General features: G+C 43.5%; 1 protein-coding gene across 3 annotated transcripts in view; it reads left to right on the top strand.

Moving 5' to 3' along the window:
- The window catches only part of dnm3a (dynamin 3a), a 270,426-nt gene that overhangs the window by 210,456 nt on the left and 36,228 nt on the right, over positions 1–23,742 (top strand). For all 3 annotated transcript variants that reach the window (XM_078561578.1, XM_078561577.1, XM_078561576.1), the window contains 2 exons: positions 15,742–15,853; positions 19,552–19,716. In XM_078561578.1, coding sequence (XP_078417704.1) covers positions 15,742–15,853; positions 19,552–19,716 — 277 coding nt within the window. The remainder of the gene's footprint in view (positions 1–15,741; positions 15,854–19,551; positions 19,717–23,742) is intronic.

Below are 23,742 nucleotides of genomic sequence, written 5' to 3'. Positions count from 1 at the left end.
CTGTGTGAAGATCTATGGAGTGTCCTCACTGCATGTCATCATCATCCTCTGGCAATCGAACAACTATTAGGGCTCCACCACGTCTCCATGATAGGAGCATTATCACAGAGGGTATGTGCGCTGCCATAAGCCAGAATGGAATCAAACGTTCACAGATGCAAAGTGAGGATCTATGGTGTCTCCTCACTGCATGTTGTCATCATCCTCAACAAATCTGGCAGCTATGAGGGCCTCCTGAGTGTGCCTGCCTCGTTTGGCCAGTGAGAGGGCCTCATCGCCGCCATCATCGTCTTATAGGACCTCCTCACCCTCATCTCCATGACGTCCTCCTCATTGGAGGTAACCTCCAGCTCCTCCATCTCTTCCTTAGCCAGCTTCTCTCCCCATTGCAATGCCAGGCTGTGACAGGTGCAGCAGGCGACAACAATGCGTGACACCCTCTGTGGACTATATTGCAGGGCTTCACTAGACGGGTCCAGGCACCAGAACCTCATTTTCAGCATCCCGATGCTCTGCTCCACCAAGTTGTGAATTGCAGCATGAGCCTTGTTATACCTTCACTTTGCTGCAGTGTGAGGCTGCCGCACAGGTGTCATCAGCCACATCCTCTGTGGGTAACCCTTGTTCCCGAGGAGCCATCGCTGCAGTCTCTGTGGACCCTGGAAGACATTAGAGATCTGTGACCGACAGAGAATGTAGGAGTCACGGACATTCTCTGGAAACTATGCGCAAACCTGCAGGATGCGTTTGTGGTGGTTGCACACCAGCCGCATATTTAGCGAATGGAAGCCCTCGCGGTTGACATAGTTGACCACTTGTTGCAACGGAGATCTGAGTGCCACGTGAGTGCTGTTGATGGCACCCTGCATCTGTGGGAGACCCAAGATCTGGGCAAATCCCAGTGCTCTTGCATCCTGGCTTTCCTGGTCCCAAGCAAAATGCACAAAGTTGTGTCCCCTGGCGAAGATGGCATCCACGATTTCATGGTTACATTTGTGGGTGGAGGCTTGTGATATCCCAAAGAGGCCACCTGTGGAGCCCTGAAAGGAGCCACTGGTGTAAAAATTGAGCGCCGCAGTCACTATCACAGCCACTGACAGTGGATGCCCTCCATGTCCCCGTAACGCCAAATCCTGCAGCAGACTGACCAGTTCCCTAGACATGCGCAGTCTTTGGCAACACTGATTCTCGGTCATCTGCAGGAGCGACAGGCGGTGTCTATAGACCCTGGGCCTAGCTAGGTGCCAACCAGCGACGGCTCACCGTGGCTCTTCGATGGCACGTTGCTCCTCCCTCTGCGCAGCCAGGCACCTCCATCGCTCTCTTCTCCGTCATCTTCGCTCTCTGTACACCGCGAGGCACACAGCTAGTTCACCAGGCTCCATGCTCCTGATGTACTCCTCCTGCAGGATGAAAGAGAGGTGTGTGTTAGCTTGGGTGTTTAAAGAACCTCTCTTGGTTAAGTCTGAATGCTTCCCAGAGAGTGCTGGCCACCACTTGGATGGCCAGATTTTAGAGCGCTGCATGGCTGCCCGAAACCCCACCACCTCCACCCCACTCCGCCTGACCGATTGGCAGCAGCTTTGCCCAGTGGACTGCATGCTGTGCTCTCAGCTCAGGCGCAGGCATTCTCCTAACCTGCGCTGCAAGGCTGCACTGATAGCTTGAACCATGGGGGAGGCTGGTCCAAACCGGGATGATGACTTTGCAAGGGGCTGTGAGCACCTCCAGCAGTGACTGCTCCACAGCCAGTTTTAGCAAGGAGATTTTATAACATGCCCAGTTGTCCAACTGTTCTTCAGTCCACTAAAATGCTCATTGGTTGGCAGCCTGTGCTCGAGGGTGAAAGCGCTGGAGCACTTGGTGGCACTTTCATGCCTCTGTGTTGCTAGAGTGGAAAGATAAGCTAGAGGCCCGACTCCAATCATACCAATGTGGCTGTGCCTGTCTCAGCTGCAGAGGAATGGTCGCTTTATACAAGGTTTCCCTGATGCGTGGCCGCTTCCCTCTTCCCCGTCCCACACATGCTTGTGCACAGCCACAGGGCAGCCCTTGCCTCCCCTCACCCCCCTAAATCGCCTTAACTGCTGGGCAGCCCTTGCCCCCGCACTGCCCCCCCCCCACCAAGTTTGCCTCAACCTTGAAACCCAAGAGGCCACCCTTGCAAGCGCTGTGCAAGGTTAATGTGCACTCATCTCCGAGTTCCCCTCAAAGTGCAGCCTGCCTTATATATGCTGTTGTGAAACGTGTCGCCGCGTGCAATCAGGCTGACGTGGGCGGACGATGCAGCGTGGGGGGACAATTCCGGCGGGCTGGCCTCATAATGATATGCAGTATTACAATGAGGCTGCCGATGTCTGACGGTGGGAAACATGGACCGCCATTGATGGGTTGAGCGGATGATCGCAAACTGCTTTCATGACGTTGTGAAACTGATTTTTGGCCTTCTCACCATATTGCCCGCTTACGCTACCGAACATGCCCGATACCAGCGGGCGGAAACTTCCACCCATTATGTCACAGAGACCCATGAATGGGTTCCCCCTCCCACCTAGACCAACTTGGTATTATAAATTTAAAGGTATTTGCAGCCCAGCCTGTAGTTGAGCAGCTCCAAAGCTGGCCAGTCCAAAGTTATACCCAGGCTCTTTGCAATGTAGATGCTCTATATTGTTCCATGTAACTGACGTAGCAGAAAATCCTAACAGAGCAGGATACTTGTTTAAAAAAGTTCAAGTTAGTTTCAGGAAATGTAAATGTTCTTCTATGAGAAAAGGGATAATATTTGCAAACTCCTAATTGATCCTCCAACATCAAAAGCCTTGCACCTGATCCCCTTGAATAATAAAATTAACCTTTTCTCAAACTGATGTAATATTAACATTAATTAGATATTGTTATCTTAAAGAAACACCTGTATCTTAGAGTAGCAGAATAATACATTCTACATTACATGTCCTTATAAAATGATATATTCTTTGACTAACATTGAGCAGCACTCTGGGAGTTTTGTTAGTACAGTCCCCACTGCTTATGTGCTGGTGTTAACACAATTTGGCCGGTATACATAATGGATGATAAAACCAAACATTTAATGTAACCAGCATATTTTTTAAAAACAGGCTTGATACAGAATGACTGAAGTTTCCATTTAGCAACTGCCTCCTGTAACATGGGTAAATACATGGAATTAAAGAAGCACGAACAGCTGATTGAAGTTGCTTGAAAACCTAACTTTGTCAAAAATACTCAGCATGCTTAATACGCTATAAGCGGGTGTCTTTGTAATTGACTTCTATAGTACTGCTTAACTATTTTCCTGATATAGGTGACTGCCTGTGATAAGCATGGATGTTACAAGTGGTGGGGATTGTAATCATTTTTAAGAAATGGTAAGATAGTGTACATTTCCTTTTATACTTACTTTGTCAGGTTTTTGACATGATGCTTGAGAGTCAGACTTTCTAATAATCAGATTTCTTCCAATAGGCTGCCCTAAACGTTGAAATTCATAAAAGAGTAACAGATCAAAAGTATGAGAAATGAAAAAAAACTAAACCAATCAAATCAAAAGTAAATGTTTTCAGATGCTTTCAACAAATCAGAATTAAGTTACTCTTAGGAATATTAAATCTAACAAAAAAAACAAAAACCTGAACCAATGAAGTTGCTCAATTCTTTTCAAAAAAGCATTTCTTCCCCTATTTTTCTTTCTAACAAATTCAAAATCCAAGGCTCAAAATAAAGTTGCTAACATAAAGTTCTAATAAAATATATTTTGCAATAATGTGATTAAATGTGTCTATAAATTTGTATTTGAAGACCTTCATTAAAGTTTTTACCCAGAGCCCTTGGCTTCTCTCAAAAGCCTGGGATTGGAATAGACTTGTTCTCTCAACAGAAGAGCCAATGATACCAGTGCCTACAGTTCCCTGGATGTGAGGGGTAGATGGATTCTTAAACTTTTTTATAAGGTAAAAGTTTCATAGGGAAATGATTAACAAGGGATTATAATACAGTTTAATTATTTTGTTTAGGAAAATGAAAGAGTTAAACGAGAGAAGGCTGATCAAAGCATTTTTGCTTTATTTTGTTAATATCAAGAATTCGAAAAGAATGATTGTTTATATAAAAATGTTTTTTTCTCTGAAAAAGTGCATTTCCCTCAGGCAATAACAACATTTATAAGTTTGTTTTTCTAAATGATTTGAAAACAGCTGATAACATTTCAATTAATGATCAAGACCTTTTAGCATTGTGGCCAAGGTGCTGTGATGGTCACTAACAGAGGGGAAGGCAAGTTGTGGGTCTGTTGGTAAATGGAGAATTAGGGCTATGTTCGCTGATACTGCAGTCAGATGTGGATCAAAGACTTCCTGGCCAGCAAGAGCATGTATTGGTTGCCTCCATCCTTCTCTTCTTCAGCCGCTCATCATATACCTGGTGACAAGAACTGTGCCCTCATGGTGGTGAGATTGTTCAGCATGCAGCAGATCATGACAAATCTTGACAAGTCTTCTGCTGTGTACTGCAGAGCTCATCTAAAGTTGTCCAGACTAAAGAAGTATTTTAAAGCACCCCAGTGATCTGCTCAATTATATTTTGTGTGGCAGCATGGCTTTCATTCAATGCATACTCCCCACAAGTGCATGGTTTGCAAATCAGAGTCGTGAGTCATGTGGTCAGTGGAAGCCCTTGTCGCTGAGTTGCCAGCCTCTGAATTCTCATTATTCAAATGTTGACAGTACTGGGCGTTGTCCTGCATGATATGCTGCATATGACTGCACTCCAGCTGCATGATGAGGGAATGGAATCCCTTCCAGTGGTGGTAAACCTCTGAGTTGCTATAAGACTTGCACATGGGGTAAAATGCAATCTTCACTTTTCTCTGTTCTTCTCTGGCAAGAGAGAATGAAGTGTATTCTGCTCTTGTGGAATTTACAACTCACGCAGTAGTGAATGACGAACTGAGAAATGTTGCAAATATCACCTGCTCAGCCTAGAAGGAACCATACACATAAAAGATCATGACCACAGTTGCTTTTACAGTCACTGGCAATGCTGACCTCGACCTGTACTGAGGCTGCGGACCTCCTTAGTGAAGCAGTGATGTCTGATGCACTGTTCTTCACAGAATTTCAGGTAGGAGAATTGCTTGCTGAACACTGGGAGGATATGGCCTCCTGCTGGGAGCCCTTCTCCCTTTCTTCCTCCTCCCTTTTCAATCAGCTTGTCCTGCTCTGTGTCAACTTTGCTCATTCTCCCTGTCATGCTGTAGGCCAAGAGCGATGCAAACTTACTGAACCCATGTCTGGAAGCAAGTGATTTATACAAAACCCTTGAAGCCAGGACAAAGTCCTTCAGCATGTGTCACACCTCTCTTTGTAGAACTCAGCACCTTTAAAAGACTGTGGGAACCACCAAACACTTATACACCTGCAACAAGAGTCAGTAAAAACCAATCAGCAATTAATCTAAATGTGGTTGATGATCCCTTTAGATAGTGCTGCAGAAGTTGTGGGAGTTCCTTCCTGCTGCTGATAGCATATTCAGCATTGTGAGGTTAAGAGAAGGTGTTAGGTAGAGTTTTGTTAGCAAGAGATTTAAAATAGCATCGCTGGCATTATATCACTGTTACACACTGTTCCATGTCATGATCTGCCTACTCTGCATACTTCTAATGGATGCTCCCTGTACACTCTAACAGTCTCAACAAAGTGGAGTCCAGCGTAACCTGCACCAAAGTTTGCATGCACACTGCAGACACCCATCTGGAGGCAAAATGGCTCCATAGCACTGAAAAAGCAGGCACTGCACGTGCAAATTTTGTGGCTGCAGTCTGAGAGTACACAACAGTGGAGGTAGAGTTTGGCGATTTAGGCGTATATGTGGAAGCTGATCCAGCGACTGTGGATGATGTCACCAATGGACAGCCGTTAGATGAGAAAGAGAAGCAGGCCGAAAATCATTTACTGGGGAACTCTGAAGGAGCCATTGCAGGAGTGAAAAACAGAAACTGTTGCTAAAACAAATCTTTGGCTACCATCAGATAGGTCTAAGTGGAACATGACAAGGGCAGTCCCAGAGCTCTTAGTAGCAGTGGCAAGGCTTTGGAGAGAATGGTATGGCCGGTCAGTCGCTGAAGGGTACAGAGTGTTAGTGGAGGACAGGAGGGAGCATGCACCATGATGAAAGAACACAGGATGTTACAAAGTTATAAAATATTTACAGCACAGAAACAGCCCATTTGGCTCAATAGGCCCATGCCAGTGTTTATGTTTAACATGAGCCTCCTCCCAACCTTCTTCGTCTTAATCCATCAGGGTCGAAACAGGGAGCTCTGGGAGAGATGAGTGTTAGGAAATAGAGATAGTTTAAGTAAGTTATATTTGTATTTGTGGGTGTTAGGAATGAGTTTTAGCTTTAAAGTTTAAGCTTGATTTGTATTTCTGTACTTGTGTGCTAAGAAAGGTCAAATAGAATGTTAGTTTCACTTTAAAAGGCTGCTTGCATTTCTAATGAGAAGTTTATGACCCTCAAAAAGTAAAAGTAAACACACAAGAGCAGAAAGAATAATGCTGTTGCCTAGCAACAGTGGAGCCAGACAGGCAGGTCCATCCTACAGCCATACACACAGAACTAAAGAAACAGCAGTTTTAAATTCAGTTGAAGCCAGAACCCCAGAGAGACTGGACAGTGGGAAAGGGAACTGCAGATTTCCCAAAAGAATAAAAAGGTCCCAAGCGAAGAAAAACCCTATAAATCCAGGCGAGCAGAAGAGGGGCAAGTCCAAAGGAGACATTGTAGTCAAAGGAAGGACAGAAACCTGGGAAAAGGTCCATTTAAGTGAAGTTAAGAGGGAGGGGCAGAGAGAAAGGCTCCAAGCTTCAGATTTAAAGTGAAAACAGCTTGCAAGAAGCAAAAAGGTTCAAAGAGACAACTGAAGGTCTGTAACTCTTTGCTATGGGCATGTGAAGCAGTGGTGCACTGTTAAGGCTGAGTTGGTGAGAGAAAGTGCATGGAAGACAGCTTGAATGCATGTGGTGACCCAGGGAAGAGGAACATCAGAAGGAGAGTTTGAAACCCTGGAGGTGAACCCTTGAGGAAGGTGTCTGAGAGAAAACGTCAGATTGGGAGAAGATTCCAAGGTGGACTTAGAAATTGGAAACCCTCGTGTGAAGGACGGAATTCAGTGAGACTGGTTGGCTCACAGTGTGACAAGTGTCTGGGGGGAGTTGAGGAGAGATCCATAGCACCTGGTTGAAGTGGCATCTGTCACTTGATTTCAGAGTGTGGTGTGCCTGACCACAGGGTGCCATAGATTTGCATGGACTGTGTACTTACTGTGTACATCAGAGTATAAGATAGCTTTTGTAACTTGTGTTATCCTTACAAATCTGTATATATCTGTAAGGGTATAGTTGTGGGTAGAAGAGTATTGTAAGATAATTCATCTTTTCTTGTTGAATAAATGTTTTATTCTTTTGTAAAAGTTCATCAGCTGACTCCTGTGACTGTTCAGTAGCTACTCTCCACGTATTTAAACAAACAAATAAAAGTTAGGATCTATCAGGCTGGGTTCCACCCTGGGATCAGGCTTGTGCATGGGGTAATCTCAGCTGGGGATCATAACAATGGGAATGAATCCAAATTAGAGATGGAGCAAGAGTGAGGAAAGAAGGGAAGGAACGACAGCATTTTTGAAAAGGAGGAAGTCATGCCTGAGGAGAGGGAACCATTTACAATATCAGAGGTAAAGATGTCTTGCTGCACCACGACCGATAGCACAGAGAGAACTGCTAACAATTAATATATATCTTGCATCGAGTGCACATTCATAACACTTCAGATACCACCTTTGTATAAAGCACCAACAAATCACAGCAATCTGAAACAGAAGTGTGTAAGTGCAAAAAAAAAGCCATCCATATCCTGCTGATTTTTCTGACCTTTAGATAACCTGGCCTCTACCCAAGGAGGGGAGCCAAGCAGCTGGCAATCTGCACAGTCTTTCAGATGCAACAGTAATTATAGGCTGTAATTGACTTCAGGATGTGCCCATTTACACTAGTTACCCACAGGGAATACCTGAAAAGTAGCTTCAAAGGGATAGAAAAGGTTTACAGCTAAATATCTTAACTGTGCTCCAGACCCCAGATTACCCATGAGCAATGTCATAGGAGTTCAAACTTGCAATACAAAAAGAGGTTCCAGTGACTGTGTTGGGAACTTGCATCTCAGTGCGTTTAATCTTAACACTGAAACTAATGAAAGCAATATGTATGCTTTTTTAGTATTAAAGAATTCTTTGTTCTCTTTCCAGATATGCAAAATGTCTTGTTTTCATTTCTTAAATGGTTTTCATTTGGTTAATTTTTCCTTCAAGTTCTTGCCCTGTGAGTTTTTTTTAATGTCGTAAACACTAGTTTGGATAATTCATTGTTGGACAGACCTGGAATTGCAACAGTTTCTTGATTTTATTTTTTAAGACTAACTTTTTTCAGTAATTTTTCTTGCACCAATGTTTATTTCAAAAAGTAAACACTTTTTTTTTCAGCTCTGCTAATCTGCTTTCACTAAAATTAAGTAGATTGAAAGAAACAATGCCAAATCGGTTTTAAATTAAGGTGGCTAGCATAGGAAATGAAAATCTTTTGCACATCCTTACTCTTGATTATTGTTCATTTGTGTACCGAACATTTTATAACTAGGTGAATACTTGAAAGATTATTTGTCAAAATACTGGGATGGCAATTTGTCCATGTCATTATGTTCTGTTGCTTTTTTTTTAAACCATTATCAGATTTTACAAAAGTTTTCTCCCAAAAGAGAGAGGAAAAATTCTTGGCACATCACAGAATTCAACTGGTTTTAATTTTTGGGCTTCCTCTTCAAACAGTCTAATTACTGACAGATTTCTGCCCTCCTCATATAATAAAGAGGACAATACACGTAGTTGCCACAGTCACATTGTGTTCTCACAAAGGATCTTGCATCAATTTGATGGGGATTTCTTGTGGCCCTTGGAATTTAAGCCATTAACTAAGCAGTAGTTGTGTGGGGATGGAGCAGCAGGTTGGAACATTATTGAGGAAACATAACTTCTATTGATTTGACATGTAATTCAGCAAGACTTAAGAGAAAATCTCAATATTTTGCTTGTGTGAAACATGAACACTGACATGGACCTGTTGAAATGAGTGCGCATGTGGACTGAATGGCCTTTTCTGTTATGTAAATATTTAGGACAGCTATCCCTCGTTTCGCATTCTAAATGCGTTCCTAAAAAATGGCACGCTAAACAAAAATAGAAATGGCAGAGCAGTTGAATAAATATTTTGCTTCAGTCTTCACGGTGGAAGGCACTAACAGCATTCCAATATGAAATAATCAAGGGGAAAAAGATGGGGAGTAAATAAATACAATAACTACCACTAGAGGAAAAGTACTAGGGAAACTAATGGGGCTAAAGGCTGATAAGTCTCCTGGACCTGATGGGTTGCACCCTAGGATATTAAAAGAAGTAGCTACAGAGATAGTGTTGCACTGGTAGGAATCTTCCAAGAATCCTTAGATCCTGGAAAAGCCCCAGAGGATTGGAAAACTGGCAATGTAACACCCTTATTCAAAAAGGGAGGGAGACAAAAAATAGGTAACTATACGCCAAATAGCTTAACATCCGTCATTGGGAAAATGTTAGAGTATTATAAAGGATGTAATAGCAGAGCAGTTAGAATTACATAAACTAATCAAGCAGAGTTAGCATGACTTCATGAAGGGGGAATCATGCCTGACAAATTTATTAGAATTCTTCGAGGAGGTAACAAGCAGAATAGATAAAGGGGAACCAGTAGATGTAATATTTTTGGATTTCCAGACAAGGTACCGCACATCAGGCTACTTAATAAGTTAAGAGCCCATGGTGTTGGGGATAGTATATTAGCATGGATAGAGAATTGGCTAACTAATAGAAGACAGAGAGTTGGAATAAGGGGGGCATTTTCAGAATGGCAATGAATAACTAGTGGAGTGCCACAGGGATCAGTGTTGGGGCCTCAATTATTTACAATTTATATTAATGACTTAGATGAGGGAAGTGAATGTACTATCGCCAAATTTGCGGATGTTACAAACATACGTGGGTAGGCAAATGGTGAGGATGATACAAGGACTCTACAGAGGGATATAGACAGGTTAAGTGAGCGGACAAAGAAACAGCAGATGGAATATAATGTAGGAAAATGTGAGGTTATGCACTTTGACAGGAAGAATAGAGGAGCGGAATAGTACTTAAATGGAGAAAGACTGCAGAAAACTGCAGTTCAGAGGGATTTAGGTGTCCTCATGCATGAATCACAAAAAGCTAGCATATAAATTCAGTATGTAGTAAGGTAGGCAAATGGAATGTTGGCCTTTATTTCAAAGGGAATGGAGTATAAAAATAGGGAAGCCCCGCTAAAACTATTCAAGGCACACCCAGAATACTGTGAACAGTTTTGGTCCCCTTATTTAATGAAAGATATACTGACATTGGAGGCAGTCCAGAGAAGGTTCATTAGGTTGCTTCCTGGAATAGAGGGATTTTTTTATGAGGAGAGGCTGAATAGGTTGGGCCTGTACTCATTGGAGTTTAGAAGAATGAGAGGCAACCTTATTGAAACATATAAGATTCTCAGGGGGCTTGACGGGGTGGATGCTGAGAGGTTGTTTCCCCTTGTGGGAGAGTCTAGGACCAAGTGGGAAGGTTGGCAAAACCATAAGACGTAGGCTGGGTCATTACGTATATTCAGGGCGGAGATGGACAGATTTTTAATCAATAAGGGAATCAAGGGTTATGGGGGAAAGGCAGGAAAGTGGAGTTGAGGATTATCAGATCAGCCATATCTCATTAAATGGCAGAGCAGACTCTATGGGCTGAATGGTCTTCTTCTGCTTCTACGTCTTATGGTTTTGCCGCTTCCCTACCCCAATCCTCCCACTTGCTTCGTGCCCACAGACCTCTTGCTCGCCATTTCCCTTGCTGTACCCTCTCCCACCCCTTGGCTCATCACTACCCTCCCCAACCGTTCCACTCGCCGCTTTCCTCGTCCAGCCCTTCTGCTTGTGGCTTCCCACCACCCACCCCTCTCCCTTCCTCCCACTTGCACCCCTCTTCGGAGCTCTTGCTCATAGGGAGGAATTCACAAAATTCCCAAGTGAAATCAGCTGGCCACTCGGTGGCATGAATGATCCCAGATTGCTACTGAGGTCAAAGTCAGATAAACTTCCACTAATTTAGTAATCCTGCAGTAAGCTGATTGAGATGAGAGTTGCGAAGAACAAGCCTTTTACTCGCTCAGAGTGAAGGTTCAGGGGAGGGGAGCGGTGAGCGGAGAAGTCGGGAGTGGGAAGCAGCGAGCAGGAGGATGAGGGGAGTGAGGCAGCAGTTTGTTTATAAAAAAGACCGAGCATACTCAGTAACCGTGCTAAAATGAAAATGAAGACAGCGCTATTCGGGGAATTTCCTGATTTACAACTGCCGCGAAAACCAAAATGCACTATTAGAACCTGCTTTAAATGGGAGATACCTACGATAGTTGTAACTTTTTAAAAGTTAAGAATTTGAAGGAGGTTTTTTTCCCACTCCAACATAAAGCATTTAGATTTTGAATGTTTTAAAATTGGTCACTTTAGTAAGGTAATCTGTATTTGTCCTGCCTAGGTACAACAACTTGTATTTATATATGCCTTTAATGTAGTAAAACATCTTATTACACTTCACAAGGGCACACACACTAAGACAGAGAAAGAAATATTACAGTAAGCCAAAGAGTTACGTTTTAAGGAGCATCTTAAAAAAGGAGAGATAGGTGAAGAGGTTTCAGGAGGGAACTCCAGAGTTTAGGGCTTAGGCAGTTGAAGGCACAGTTGCCAAAGGTGGAGCACTTTAAATTGGGGAAACACAAGAGGTCAGAATTAGAGGAGTGTAGAGATCTCAGAGAGTTGTAGGGCTGGGGAAGGCTCTAGAAGAAGCTCAGAGGAGATGATGGCACCATGCTAATATCACTGCTTTAGGTTAATGCCATGGGGGCCATAGGTTCAAATCCCACCATGGCAGCTAGTGGAATTTAAATTCAGTTAATTAATAAAAATGTGAAATTGAAAACTACCATCAATGTGCCTGGTGAACACTGTGGGGTCTGGAGTTCTTTATTGGCCCCTTTAATCACATTTTATTTTAATGTTTGTAAGTTTCCTTTAAGATTAATTTTTTTAATTGCAGCACCTTTTAAGGAGCTGCTTTTTGATTTGCCCCTCATTATGTCAATTTATTTTAATTGGTTTAATCAAAGGAGTAAAACCCCTCCTGGTTCACTAATATCCCTTTCCTAGCCTGGCCTACATGTGACTCCAGAAATTGTTGGCTTCTGCCATGGGTGAAATTGTTGGCTTCTGCTAGGACTCAAACCAATGAAAAGAGATATGGGTTAAACATACTTTTTCACTTGCATGTGGGGAGGTACATCATGAAATAAAAATGTTATTTCAAAAAATAATGCTTTAATGGGCTCAGATCTTCCGATCTCTCTTCGGTCATCCTGAAGATGCGCTGGGGGACCCCTCGGAGGTACTAACACAAGGACTCAATTGGAATTGTGTGGGAAGTTTCAAGTGAGTTCCTCTGCATCCGGAACCCTCTGGAAAACTCTCCAACTCCGAGTTAAAGTCAGAGATTCAGATGGTTCTGGCTCACTTTACCCATAATACCCTCGATAGTTACCCAGGAAATGTTAGACGGGAGAAAACTATGTCTAATTCCTGGATATCTATGCAACTGACCCTCCCACCCAGCTCCCCTCTGACCCTCCGGCTCTTCCAACCCTCTGGCTCCCCTGACCTTCCGATTCCCCTCCAACCCTCATGACTCTCTCATCCCCATGACACTCCCAACACCCCCGACCCTCTGACCCTCCGACTCTTCCTACCCTCCCACCAAACCTGACCCTTCGACTCCACCCCTCAACCCTTTGACTCCCCACCGATCCACCAACTACACCCCGACTCTCCACGAGCCTCCAACACCCCTCGACTCCCCAATTCCCCCAAGTCTCCGACTCCCCCAGATCCTGTGAACGCCCCCGATCCTCAGACTCCCGCCGTGACCCTCCGACTCCTACCCTGACCCTCCGACTCCCCCCCTGACCCTCCGACTCCCCCCAAACCCGACCTGACCCGACCTCATCACCCTACCAACCCTGCCAACGTACCCAGCTAACACTCTACCCACTCTGCCACTACCACCCTGTCACCCGACACATCCTAACACCTACCACCCTACCCAGCTGGCACCATACTATCCCATCCACTCTAACCACTTACCTCAGTCACTCATTCAGTAACACAGTGAAAAGCTATTTAAATGTCCAAAAGCTTTCCAGCTTGTCAGTGAATGAAGACTTACCAAAATGCGGTAGCTATGCGTGGCTTGGCTTCCCCTGACGACCCTGCCCTACGAAGTTGGATTCCCAGAACAGGTACACTCCCCATTTCTGAAAAGGCCTGGTTTGGAGGTCCGGGCCAGAAATGCAGAGCTCCGGCGCTGTGTAAAAAAAAAAATGGGAGCAGAGTGGGAATCCGATGTTCAGCCCATGATGCGACAGTCACTATGTCAGGACATAATAAATACATTTCATTATCGTTCTTATTGAACTGCCTTAGTACAATTATACTAGATTCTGTGTAGCTTTTTACCCTTGGTATAAATGGAATGTACAGTGGAGAGCGGTGGAATGCTAAAGCTTAATTTTAATTATAGTGCCCCTTTTTAAAGCTGTTCTGAACATTTACAATTCTATCATCTTGTGCAGAGTAACACTATTTACAGGGTAACGTTATCACCTAGGGGAAGAAACAGTGCTTAGAGAATTGGCTGTCTCCAACATTGAGCCCTCCATCTCTTCCCCATAGTTGTTGCTTCCATACTTTTTAAATTCCTATTCCAGGAACCTGGCATATGGAAGTGATTTCTTAAAGTTTATAACGTTGCAATATTTTCTTAAGTCCTGCAGCAGACTTGGGGCCAAATTAAACTGGGTCTATGAGTCTGCTGCAGATATTATACAGTAGTATAGTGGTCCTGTTACTGGACTAGTAGTCCAGAGGCCTGGACTCATGATCCAAAGATTTGAGTTCAAATCCCATAATGTTAGCTGAGGGAATGTAGATTTTATGAATTAATCAAATAAACCTGGAATAAAAAGCTAGCATCAGTTATGGTGACTGTGGAGCTACCAGATTGCCTTAAAAACCCAACTGTGGTTCACTAATGTCCTTCAGGGGAGGAAGTATGCCATCCTCACCTGGTCTGGCTTATATATGACTCCAGGCCCGCAGCAATGTGGTTGATTCTTAACTCCCCTCTGAAATGGCCTAGCAATCCATTCAGTTTTTAGTAATGATTAGAGAACTTTCAAAAGAAAAACACCATTTTAGCTGCCTGGCATTGAACTAGTCATTATATTCGGAGACGACAAACACACATCCAGTCCAGCCACCCTGCAAATTCCTCTTCACTAATATCTGGGGACTTTTGTCAAAATTGGGAGAGCTGTCTCACAGACTAGTCCAACAACAGATTAACATAGTCATACTCACAGAATCATGCCTTTTGGCTAATGTCTCAGACTCCTGCATCACAATCCTTGGGGGAATAAGAAGGAGTGACCCTGGAAACCTCAACGTTGATACATTACCCCGTGAAGTCTCATGGCATTGGGTCAAATATAGAAAAGTAAACCCGATTTCCACTTACTGTCCTCCTTCAGCCAATGAATCAGTACTCCACCATGTTGAATGCCTACTCCTGCTTCGGTTTCTTATGTGGCTCGATAGCATCACTACTGACCAAGCTGGCTGAGTCATGAAGGACATAGTTGCCAGTCAGGGCTTGTGGCAGGCGGTGAGAAAATCAACATGAAGGAGAAACATACTTGACCTCATCCTTACCAGTCTACCTATTGCAGAGGCATTTGTCCATAACAGTATTGCTATGAGTGGCTAGCACACAGTCCTTCGGGAGATGAAAGCCCATGTTCACACTGAGGGACACCCTCCATTGTATTGTGTGGCACTACCACTGTTCTAAATGGGATAGATTCAGAACAGATCCAGCAGCTCAACATCCATGAGGCAATGTGGGCCATCAGCAGGAGCAGGATTGTGTTTCACCGCAATTTGTAATCTCATGACCTAGCGTTCCTCATTCTCCATTAGCATCAAGCTGGGTGGCCAATCCTGGTTCAATGAGGAGTGTGGAAGAGCATGCCAGGAGCAGCTCCAGGCATACCTAAAGATGGATGCCAGCATGGTGAAGCTGCATCACAGAACTACATTTACGCTAAACTGCTGAAAGCAACTCATGCTATTGACAGAGTTAAATGATCCCACAACCAATGGATTAGATCATAGCTCTGCAGTCTTGCCACATCCAGTCGTCAAAGGCAGTAAACAATTAAACAACTAACTGGAGGAGGAGGCTCCATGAACATCCCCATCCTCTATAATGGGGGAGCCCAGCACAGGAATGTAAAAGATAAGGCTGAAACATTTGCAACCATGTTTCAGTCAGAAGGGCTGATCCGTATCTATAGCTGGTGTAACGCACACAAAAAATGACCATATGCCTGTATAATTTTATTTTAGGCGAAATCATGTCAGTATACAGATTTAATGGTATTTTCTGATTGTTCTTTCTTTGACCAGGAATGTTTACAAGGATTATCGTTTTCTGGAGCTTGCTTGTGACTCTCAGGAGGAGGTAGATAGTTGGAAGGCATCATTTCTTCGAGCTGGTGTTTATCCGGAGAAATCCACTGTAAGTTGTGTATTTTTTTAAAAACTGATATGGTTTAGAGCTTAATTCTAAAGATATGGAAATAGAGTGGAATAGTGAAACAGTAGAAGTGTGGCTAATAAAATTTGTGCCACTGTTGTAACGTTTTTGTATTTCATTTATGAACGTGCACACTACATAGTGGGAAACCAAGATAGTGAGTTGTTTTGATTGACATTATCACCATTTACTTTAATTTAGTTGTTTGATTGTCATAAAGAAGTAGAAAATACTACAGGCAAAAATGCTCTCTTTACATTCTCAGTATTTATTTAGGTGTGCGTGAGGAATGTCTGAATGTATCTCACTTACAAACTATTATCATTATTTTGTTAACGTTTTCTTATATGAAGCATTTTTTCAATACTGTAAAGCACCCCACCTGTGTTTTACATATGTTTGCAGTTATTGAAGTAGTTTTTTAACAGGAATCTTTAGAGAATAGCGAGTTCTGTTGGAATACATGTGTTTGAAACAAACCAATTAATGATGGCATTTAAAAAAATAACGTTTGTAGTCCGATCCCAATTAGATTATATCCTAGGTTTATAAGTATTGTAAAATTATTATGAGTGGGTAGACATATGCATTCAAGTTTTTATTTTAAAATAATAGGCTGCTTACTTATGATTAGCCATTGCATATTAGTGTTTACCCGATTGACCTCTGTAAAGAAAATGGTGGTGGTGGTGGGGTGGGTCTTAGGTCTGCTTGAGTTTTGCATAAGCAAAATAAATTAGCAGGGAAGGTTTTATATAATCTTGCAGTATTCCTACCTAGTAAAACCAGTGATAAATCTGCAACTGCTGTGGATAGTCAAAAGAAAAAAGCTGTCAATGAGTTGGGAAGAACCATTCAAGTCAAACTTCAGGAATATTGTGTATAGTTATAATTTGCAAATGTCATGAGCTACTGTAGAGTTATTTTACTGACTTATGTGTTATTTTAAGAAAAGGGTAAATCTGTAAAAATAATTGTTTGATTATAGTTCACCTTATGGAGTGAATTACACTGTAACTCCACAAATATTTTTTTTTAAATGGATTGACGTCCATATTCTGATGATAATGCTGAATAATTGACCACTTATGTTGCTTGATATTTTCACCCTTTCATGGGTTCAATTTAAATATTTCTGTTGGAATGATTTTGATGTAATTTCTGGAATTTCATTTTGAGCTGCTTTCCCTTTGGTGCTTGTTCTGAAATGTGTATATTTTATTATATTTTTATATTGTTAAATGCCCTTGACCAGTTCTTAAAACACAGCCTAGTTTTCACTTTTTAAATAATCTAATGTGCCGTGCTTACCAATGGCTTGTAGAAGGAATCAATGACGTAATGTAAAATAAAAATGCTGCCAACTTTTTGTTTTAGCATTGGGAACTTATAGCACTTCTCTCATTTATCAAACTAGGAAATATGTTTCTGTGAAATAAATTTGTCTTAACATTTTCAAAAGTTTAACTGCAGCACACATTCTCAATTTTGCTTATAAGCTGCATTGATTATCCGTCTGAATTTTAGCTTCTGAACTTGGAGTCATGCGCTCTTTTATCTGTTTTCATTTAAAATGTATAAATTATAACATACATTGTGCAATTTCTGTAAACTATTATTGGTTCTGTTCTACAAAGAAAATATGTCATTGTTTAAAAGTAATCTTTTACTACCAGTAAATTGGAAAAATAAAGGCATTTTTAATTTATTATATTGAGGTAAGAATGTCTCTGGTTGCTGTGTGACATCACCATAAATGCATCTATAAAGGTTTCCTCTGGTCAGTACTTCTAGCAAAATCATAAATATTTCTGCTTCACTTGTAAATTCACTAGTAACATTGATTAAAGGAAATCTTCTCAAATGCATATTGTAGCCAAGTAGTTCATTTCCCCCATAGGGCAGGATTTTTTGGATGGCGGGATTTCCGGCCCCGACACCCAAAGAGCAACGGGGACGCATTCCTGTTGATACCAACTGTCTCGCAACCATTTAATGCTCCAAGGGACATTAATTGGCTGGAGATGGGACTTCAGGATGAAGTCAAGCCTCGGAGATCTGCCAGCCAGCCAGATCGGCCGGCAGCCCCTTAACCCCGGAGCCCAGGACCAGGCAAGTTGTGGGTGGTCTCACGGCAATATGGAGTAATGAGGCCCGGGGAGATGAGGAGAGAGGGATGAGGAGAGGGCACCTGCAGGGGACAGACCTTTTGAGGGGGGTGCTCGATGTGGAAAAGAGGCCCTTGAATGAGGCAACCCCCACCCCTCCCACCACCCCACCACCACCTCCCACCACCTGAGGCCTGAGCTCGCCAGGCTTCCCCTCCTGGTTCTGAACTCCTCTCGTCAGTCTCAAAATTGAGGCCAGGCGGGACACGGCCCTTTAGTGGTCATTAAGCACCCACTTAATGACTCTTGAGCTTTCATTTGTTTGACGCTTTAATCCTCTGTCCCACTCCCATTCTGACCTCTATGCCCTTGACCTCTACACTGTCCCAATGAAGCTCAGTGCAAGCTTAAGGAAGAGCAACTAATTTTTCTATTCAGCACTTTACAGTATTTCTGGCCTTAACTTTGAGGTTAACATCTTAGTATCTTAACTACTATTCGCATTTTCCCATGGATAGCAGGTACTAGTAACGGAGGCTGGCTGCCCAAGAGCCATTGAAAATGGAGGAAGTATGGGCTGATACTTTGGTTGGGGATCCCCTATTGATACATAGCTGGTGGGGTGGTCCACATCCCAGGGTCAGCTCACCTTTCTGCTGCCACATTCCTGGGTCACATGAGCCTTTTCCTTTTTGCCAAATTTTTCATGCTACCCTCCCTTCTGCTATTCGTCTGTACACGATCTGGATTATCTTTCTTCTGTTTCTCTATTTGTCCCATTGCCAGCCACCTTTGCCTTTGCACTATCATTCTTTTTGTCATTTAATCATTCCAGCATCCCCCCGCTAAACCTATCGCAGAACTTGTCCTTTTCCTGCCCTCAGTTCCTGAGTTCTGATGAAGTGTCACCAACCTGGAACATTAACTCTGTTTCTTTCTCCCTAGGTACTTCCTGACCATCTTGAAAGTTTTGATTTTTGCTTTTATTTGAGACTCGTTCTTTGGTGCCAAGAGAAACTAAAATTCATAGAATCTATGTTAAGAGCTGTGCAGATAGAATTTCTTTGTTAACAATTAAAAATTGTTAAAAATTACAATTAACCACTTCCTTTTTCTGATAGTTCTTGTGTTGAACTCTGATACAGAATAGACCAATTCCATCCACCTTGCTCATCTAATATTATTGTATGTTAAATCTGAAGAAATGAAATGGCAATACAGTGCTATTTCGTTCATACCTGCCATGCAAACTTTGGCCAGCTTCAGATGCCTTGCAAACTAAATGCCCTTAATGGAGGTTAGGAACTATTGGTTTTGGTAGCACTGTGCATGTTTATTGTAATACACTACACAGTGAAATTTCTCAAACTCTAATTTCGTCACGCCCAGACAAGGCGTTGACGCACCTCAGACATCCAGCACTTCAGTTGAAAGCCATGTTGAATAAACTTGGCAGTTGATTTCAATGGAGAAAATATTGATATTGCACCAGCACTAACAGAGAAAAACACTGTGAAAGATGTTACTGTAGTGCCTGACTTCAGTTCATATGTGTTTCTGCTTTCTGCACAGCCTGAGAATGAGGAGGCAGTAGGTACAGATAACTTTTCCATGGACCCTCAGCTGGAGAGACAAGTGGAAACCATTCGCAACTTAGTGGAGTCATACATGTGTATCATTAACAAGACTATCCGGGACCTTATGCCAAAGATAATTATGCACCTCATGATAAATAATGTGAGTTTTACTCTGCTTATACAATTCAAGCAAACAAGGAGAATATGAAACCTGCCTTATACTACATTTTAGAATGAAGTTAACCTATTTTTAAAGTTTACGCATATATAGTAACTGTTACCTATGCTATGTAAGCAAAAAAAAGTTCTCCTTCTAAATTGCTACAGAAATGACTAACACATGTATTGTAACTTACTGAGTTATTTAGCTTGGGAGAAAGCCAAATCATTAACAATTCCTAAAACATGCTTCTTGTCAGGTTTCTATGACCTCTGTTGTTTTTATGAGCCCAGTAATGAATAGAGTTGCCTCCCAATCATTGAGGACAAAGATAGATGGCTAGTAGCTTCTACAAACTGGCAAGTGTCAGCCAATCATAGCTCAGGGCTAACATTGAATTATCTGATAGTTTGTGATAAATTGAAACATAGTTCAGGACCAGAAAATACTTTGCAGTTCATCTGGCTGATCCGAAATTGTCCAAAGATTGTTAATTTAAATATCATCTTAATGCATTTTCAACTTAAAAAATTTGTACTTGTTCCAATTTCCTCTTCACTAAAATCTTTTTATGCAATAAGTTGTTTTGAACTAAAATGGATTTTGTGAGAGGGCAGTAGAAGCAGATTCAATAGCAACTTTTAGGCAGGGAATTGGAGTGTCAGCTGTGGCCCACGGCTGATCTGCTGATCCTCACAACCAAGTGATTTAGGCTGGGTGTCATTCCTCTGCTGCTTCTCTAGAGCTTTGAAATCTTCGCCATGTGCAGGGGTCAAAACACACATTCCAAGTGTAGATGTAGCAAAGCTTTACAAAAGCTGAGTATAACTTTGTTTTCTAAGAAGAAAAAGACTTGCATTTACTTGCGTCCTTACTGAAATTAAATTATTCTATGTCCTTTTTTAAATGTACAGTGTAACCCATTGATTCAGTTTGATCTTCTGTATGGTTCAAGCACATTATCTGCTACAATGGCATATGAAAATATCGAATTGATCTGAGTAACTGTTGTTGCACAAAGCTGAACATAAAATCGTTGAATAATTTTGTATACTGGATGGCTATTATTGAAATCGAGATTGCATTGAATGGAATGACCTAGAAATTGCTATAATTTTGGAATCTAGGCTTGGAAAGTTCTCGGAAGCGACCCTAACATGGTTGAATGAACATCAAGCACCAGCTCCCAATTTCCTACCAAACATATTAAAACTTTGGTTGGAATTTTCCGGCCCCGTTGGCATCGGGCGTCATGGCGGGGTGGGGGCAGCGACAATATGGCGAGGTCAAAAATCAGTTTCATACCAGCTTGAAAGCAAAGCGGGATCATCCGATGGTGTCCGACGCCAATCCCACTGGGCGTCAGCATGAACCCGCTTTGCATCCCACTAATGCGTTGCAAAGTAAGGCCTGACTGGAATTGTGCCCCCACGCCAGATTTACTGTAAGCTAGTAGGAAAACACGCCAACCCAGAACACATCTGGACAAGTATGACATGCACAAGTCGGGACTTAGCGTTTGGGCCTTGCTCAGGTCATGGACGTCCGAGGTGAATAAGATGCTGGAGCCCCACAGCTACCGGACCCTGGAGGAACACGTGCATCGCATGCTGGGTGGATTCTCATGGATGTAGCCCCGCCCCAAAGCAGCTCACAGAAGGTAGGAGATCTCCGTTGACATCTTAGGTCTGCTTCAGAACATCACGTGATCGGTGGGTGGGCGGAGGTGCCGGTCATCTCAGATGGACAACTGAAAGTGAATCCCAGCAGGCAGCATTCAGATTGCTCAGTACATTGAGATGAGTGTGAAACGTGAAGGGTCCGCGTGCGTGGGAGAGTGCTTGCATGAGGCTCCGACAGGCCCTGCCATGCACACACTTTTCCCCCCAGAATCACTCTTGGTCCCAGCTGTTCCCTCTGCAGGGACAGAGGATGAGGTTGAGGGGGTCACAGGCAAGGGGGACTCAGAGGGAGAGAACAGCATCTGAGATTTCTGAGTGGATGATTCAGGGGTGTCCAGCTGCTGCTCCTCCTCTCCTCTGGTGCCTGAGGGCCCCGGCCTGACTCCTTGAGGGGAAGGAGCACCTGGAGGGACGTCAAGGTGTCCCGTTTCCCTCACGCGTTGCCACTGCAGGAACTCACCCATGGCCCCTACAATGGATTGCAGGTCTGCATGCATCTCTGCATTCTGCTGGACCAGGGTCTCCCATGGAAATCTCCAATACGTGCACATGTGGGCACCGCTGCATCAGATAGCAGGCAAACACTCTCCTCCAACTCGCATTCCACTCTGTTGAGGGCTTTCAACAGCTCTATGTGATGTTCCCCTGTCTTCTGCTGACTCTGTAGGATGAGTTGGAAGGCCAAATTCAAAGTTTCATCATCTGACTTGGACCTCACAGATTCCTCCTTTCCAACAGTCCTCCAAGTGCCCGGGTGCTCGACTGAACCTGCCTCCTCCTGCTACGGACACAGGTCTGTGTAGTGACCACCAGATTGTGAACCCAAGCCTGCTCTAGATCTAGGTCCCACCGAGGTGTTTGTCTCTGCACTGGTGGAGGGTGTGGCTAAGCGCTGTGACGGATCTTCTGGGCTGCTTATTTTCACCTCTTCACTGGAGGAGGTGCCCTCTTTGCTGCAGATGTGGATGGAACTGAGGGACTGTCTGGCTGAGGGTGTTGGTCCCTGGGCAGAGCTCCCTATGAACCAATGTAAAGATAGTTAGTGCACAGCAGCAGAGTCAAAAGCAGGAGAGAGAGCACTCAGAGTTGCCTTGAGGGGGAGTTGATGTGGTGCAGGATCCTCAGATGGGTGTTCACTGCCAACCTCACTGTCACTGCAGGCAGGGTCCACGTCCTCACCAGTCAGCACGATAGCACACCCCTCAAAGTGAGTGAGGGGCCTAATGTGGGACACTCCACAACCAGTCAGGGACCTCTTCCTGCTGATGTGAGCCAGCTTCTCCTGCATGGGAATAGATGGAGAGAGTGTGAGCAGGACACATGGTACTGTGTGGAATGTTTGTGTGGTGAGCGGCGCCATTGGACAGGAATGAGGATGAGAGTTTGAGAGGATATGAGTCTGATGGAGGTGTGAGGGTGTGTGTGAGTTAGTGGTATTGTCCTTGAGTTGTGAGATCCCTGTGGATGTGTGATGGGTTTGTGATTGTGTGAGTTGAGAGTGATGAGAAGTGAGAATTGCCCTGGCAGAACGGATGAGACCATTCACCTTGTAGCTGCACTGGGTGGCTGTCCTCTTTTGCAGGGCATTGGCAATGACCATCGCTCCTTCTACCTCCCATACTGGATTGGTGATGCCACTGCCTGTCCTGTGGCCAGAGTAAGGTAGAGGACATCACGGCAGGCCTCTACGGTGTCCAAATGGCGTTCCAGTGATGCGACATTAAACCTGGGGTCTGCAGTCTTTTTGCCTTTCGTGGACATCTTCCCTGCAGTAGTCGTGGGCTGGAAGCACTAAGATATGTGCACACAGCTGGACTTTAAATATGGTGCCTGGCGTGATGAAGCAGCGAGGTGATGGCGTGGCGGGCGAATGAGAGCCCTCCTGCCATGGAAACGGCATGTTTCCCGAGAATGCATAAGTAATACGGTGGGTTTGGGACGATACAGCGTGAAAAGCTGCCATTGCGGCCGGCAGGTAAAACGCCGGCTACCGCTCTTAGTGCAAATCTGGAACGATTCCACCCATGGACTGCAGCAGTTCAAGATATCTTCTATCTTCTCAAAGGCAGTTAGGGATGGGCAATAAATGCTGGCCTAGTCAGTGATGCCCACACCCTGTGAATAAATTTTAAAAATCTTTATCTTTCATACATCTGCTAGGAAAGTACTGTCAAGAAAAGATAAACCTCCAAGTACATTAGATCCACCATAGAGTTTAAATTCCAATAAATGTCAACTATTTTTAGTATATAAAACATATCCATTTATTCTGTTGCATGATATCATGGCAAAGATCACTTCAGGTCTCATTTACCAAAAAAAAATTATAGTTGTATTTTGAACC

The sequence above is a fragment of the Cetorhinus maximus genome, chromosome 17 (genome assembly GCF_964194155.1).
Source record: "Cetorhinus maximus chromosome 17, sCetMax3.hap1.1, whole genome shotgun sequence".
Taxonomy (NCBI): Eukaryota; Metazoa; Chordata; class Chondrichthyes; order Lamniformes; family Cetorhinidae; genus Cetorhinus; species Cetorhinus maximus.
This window is presented reverse-complemented; position numbering and strand designations above follow the sequence as displayed.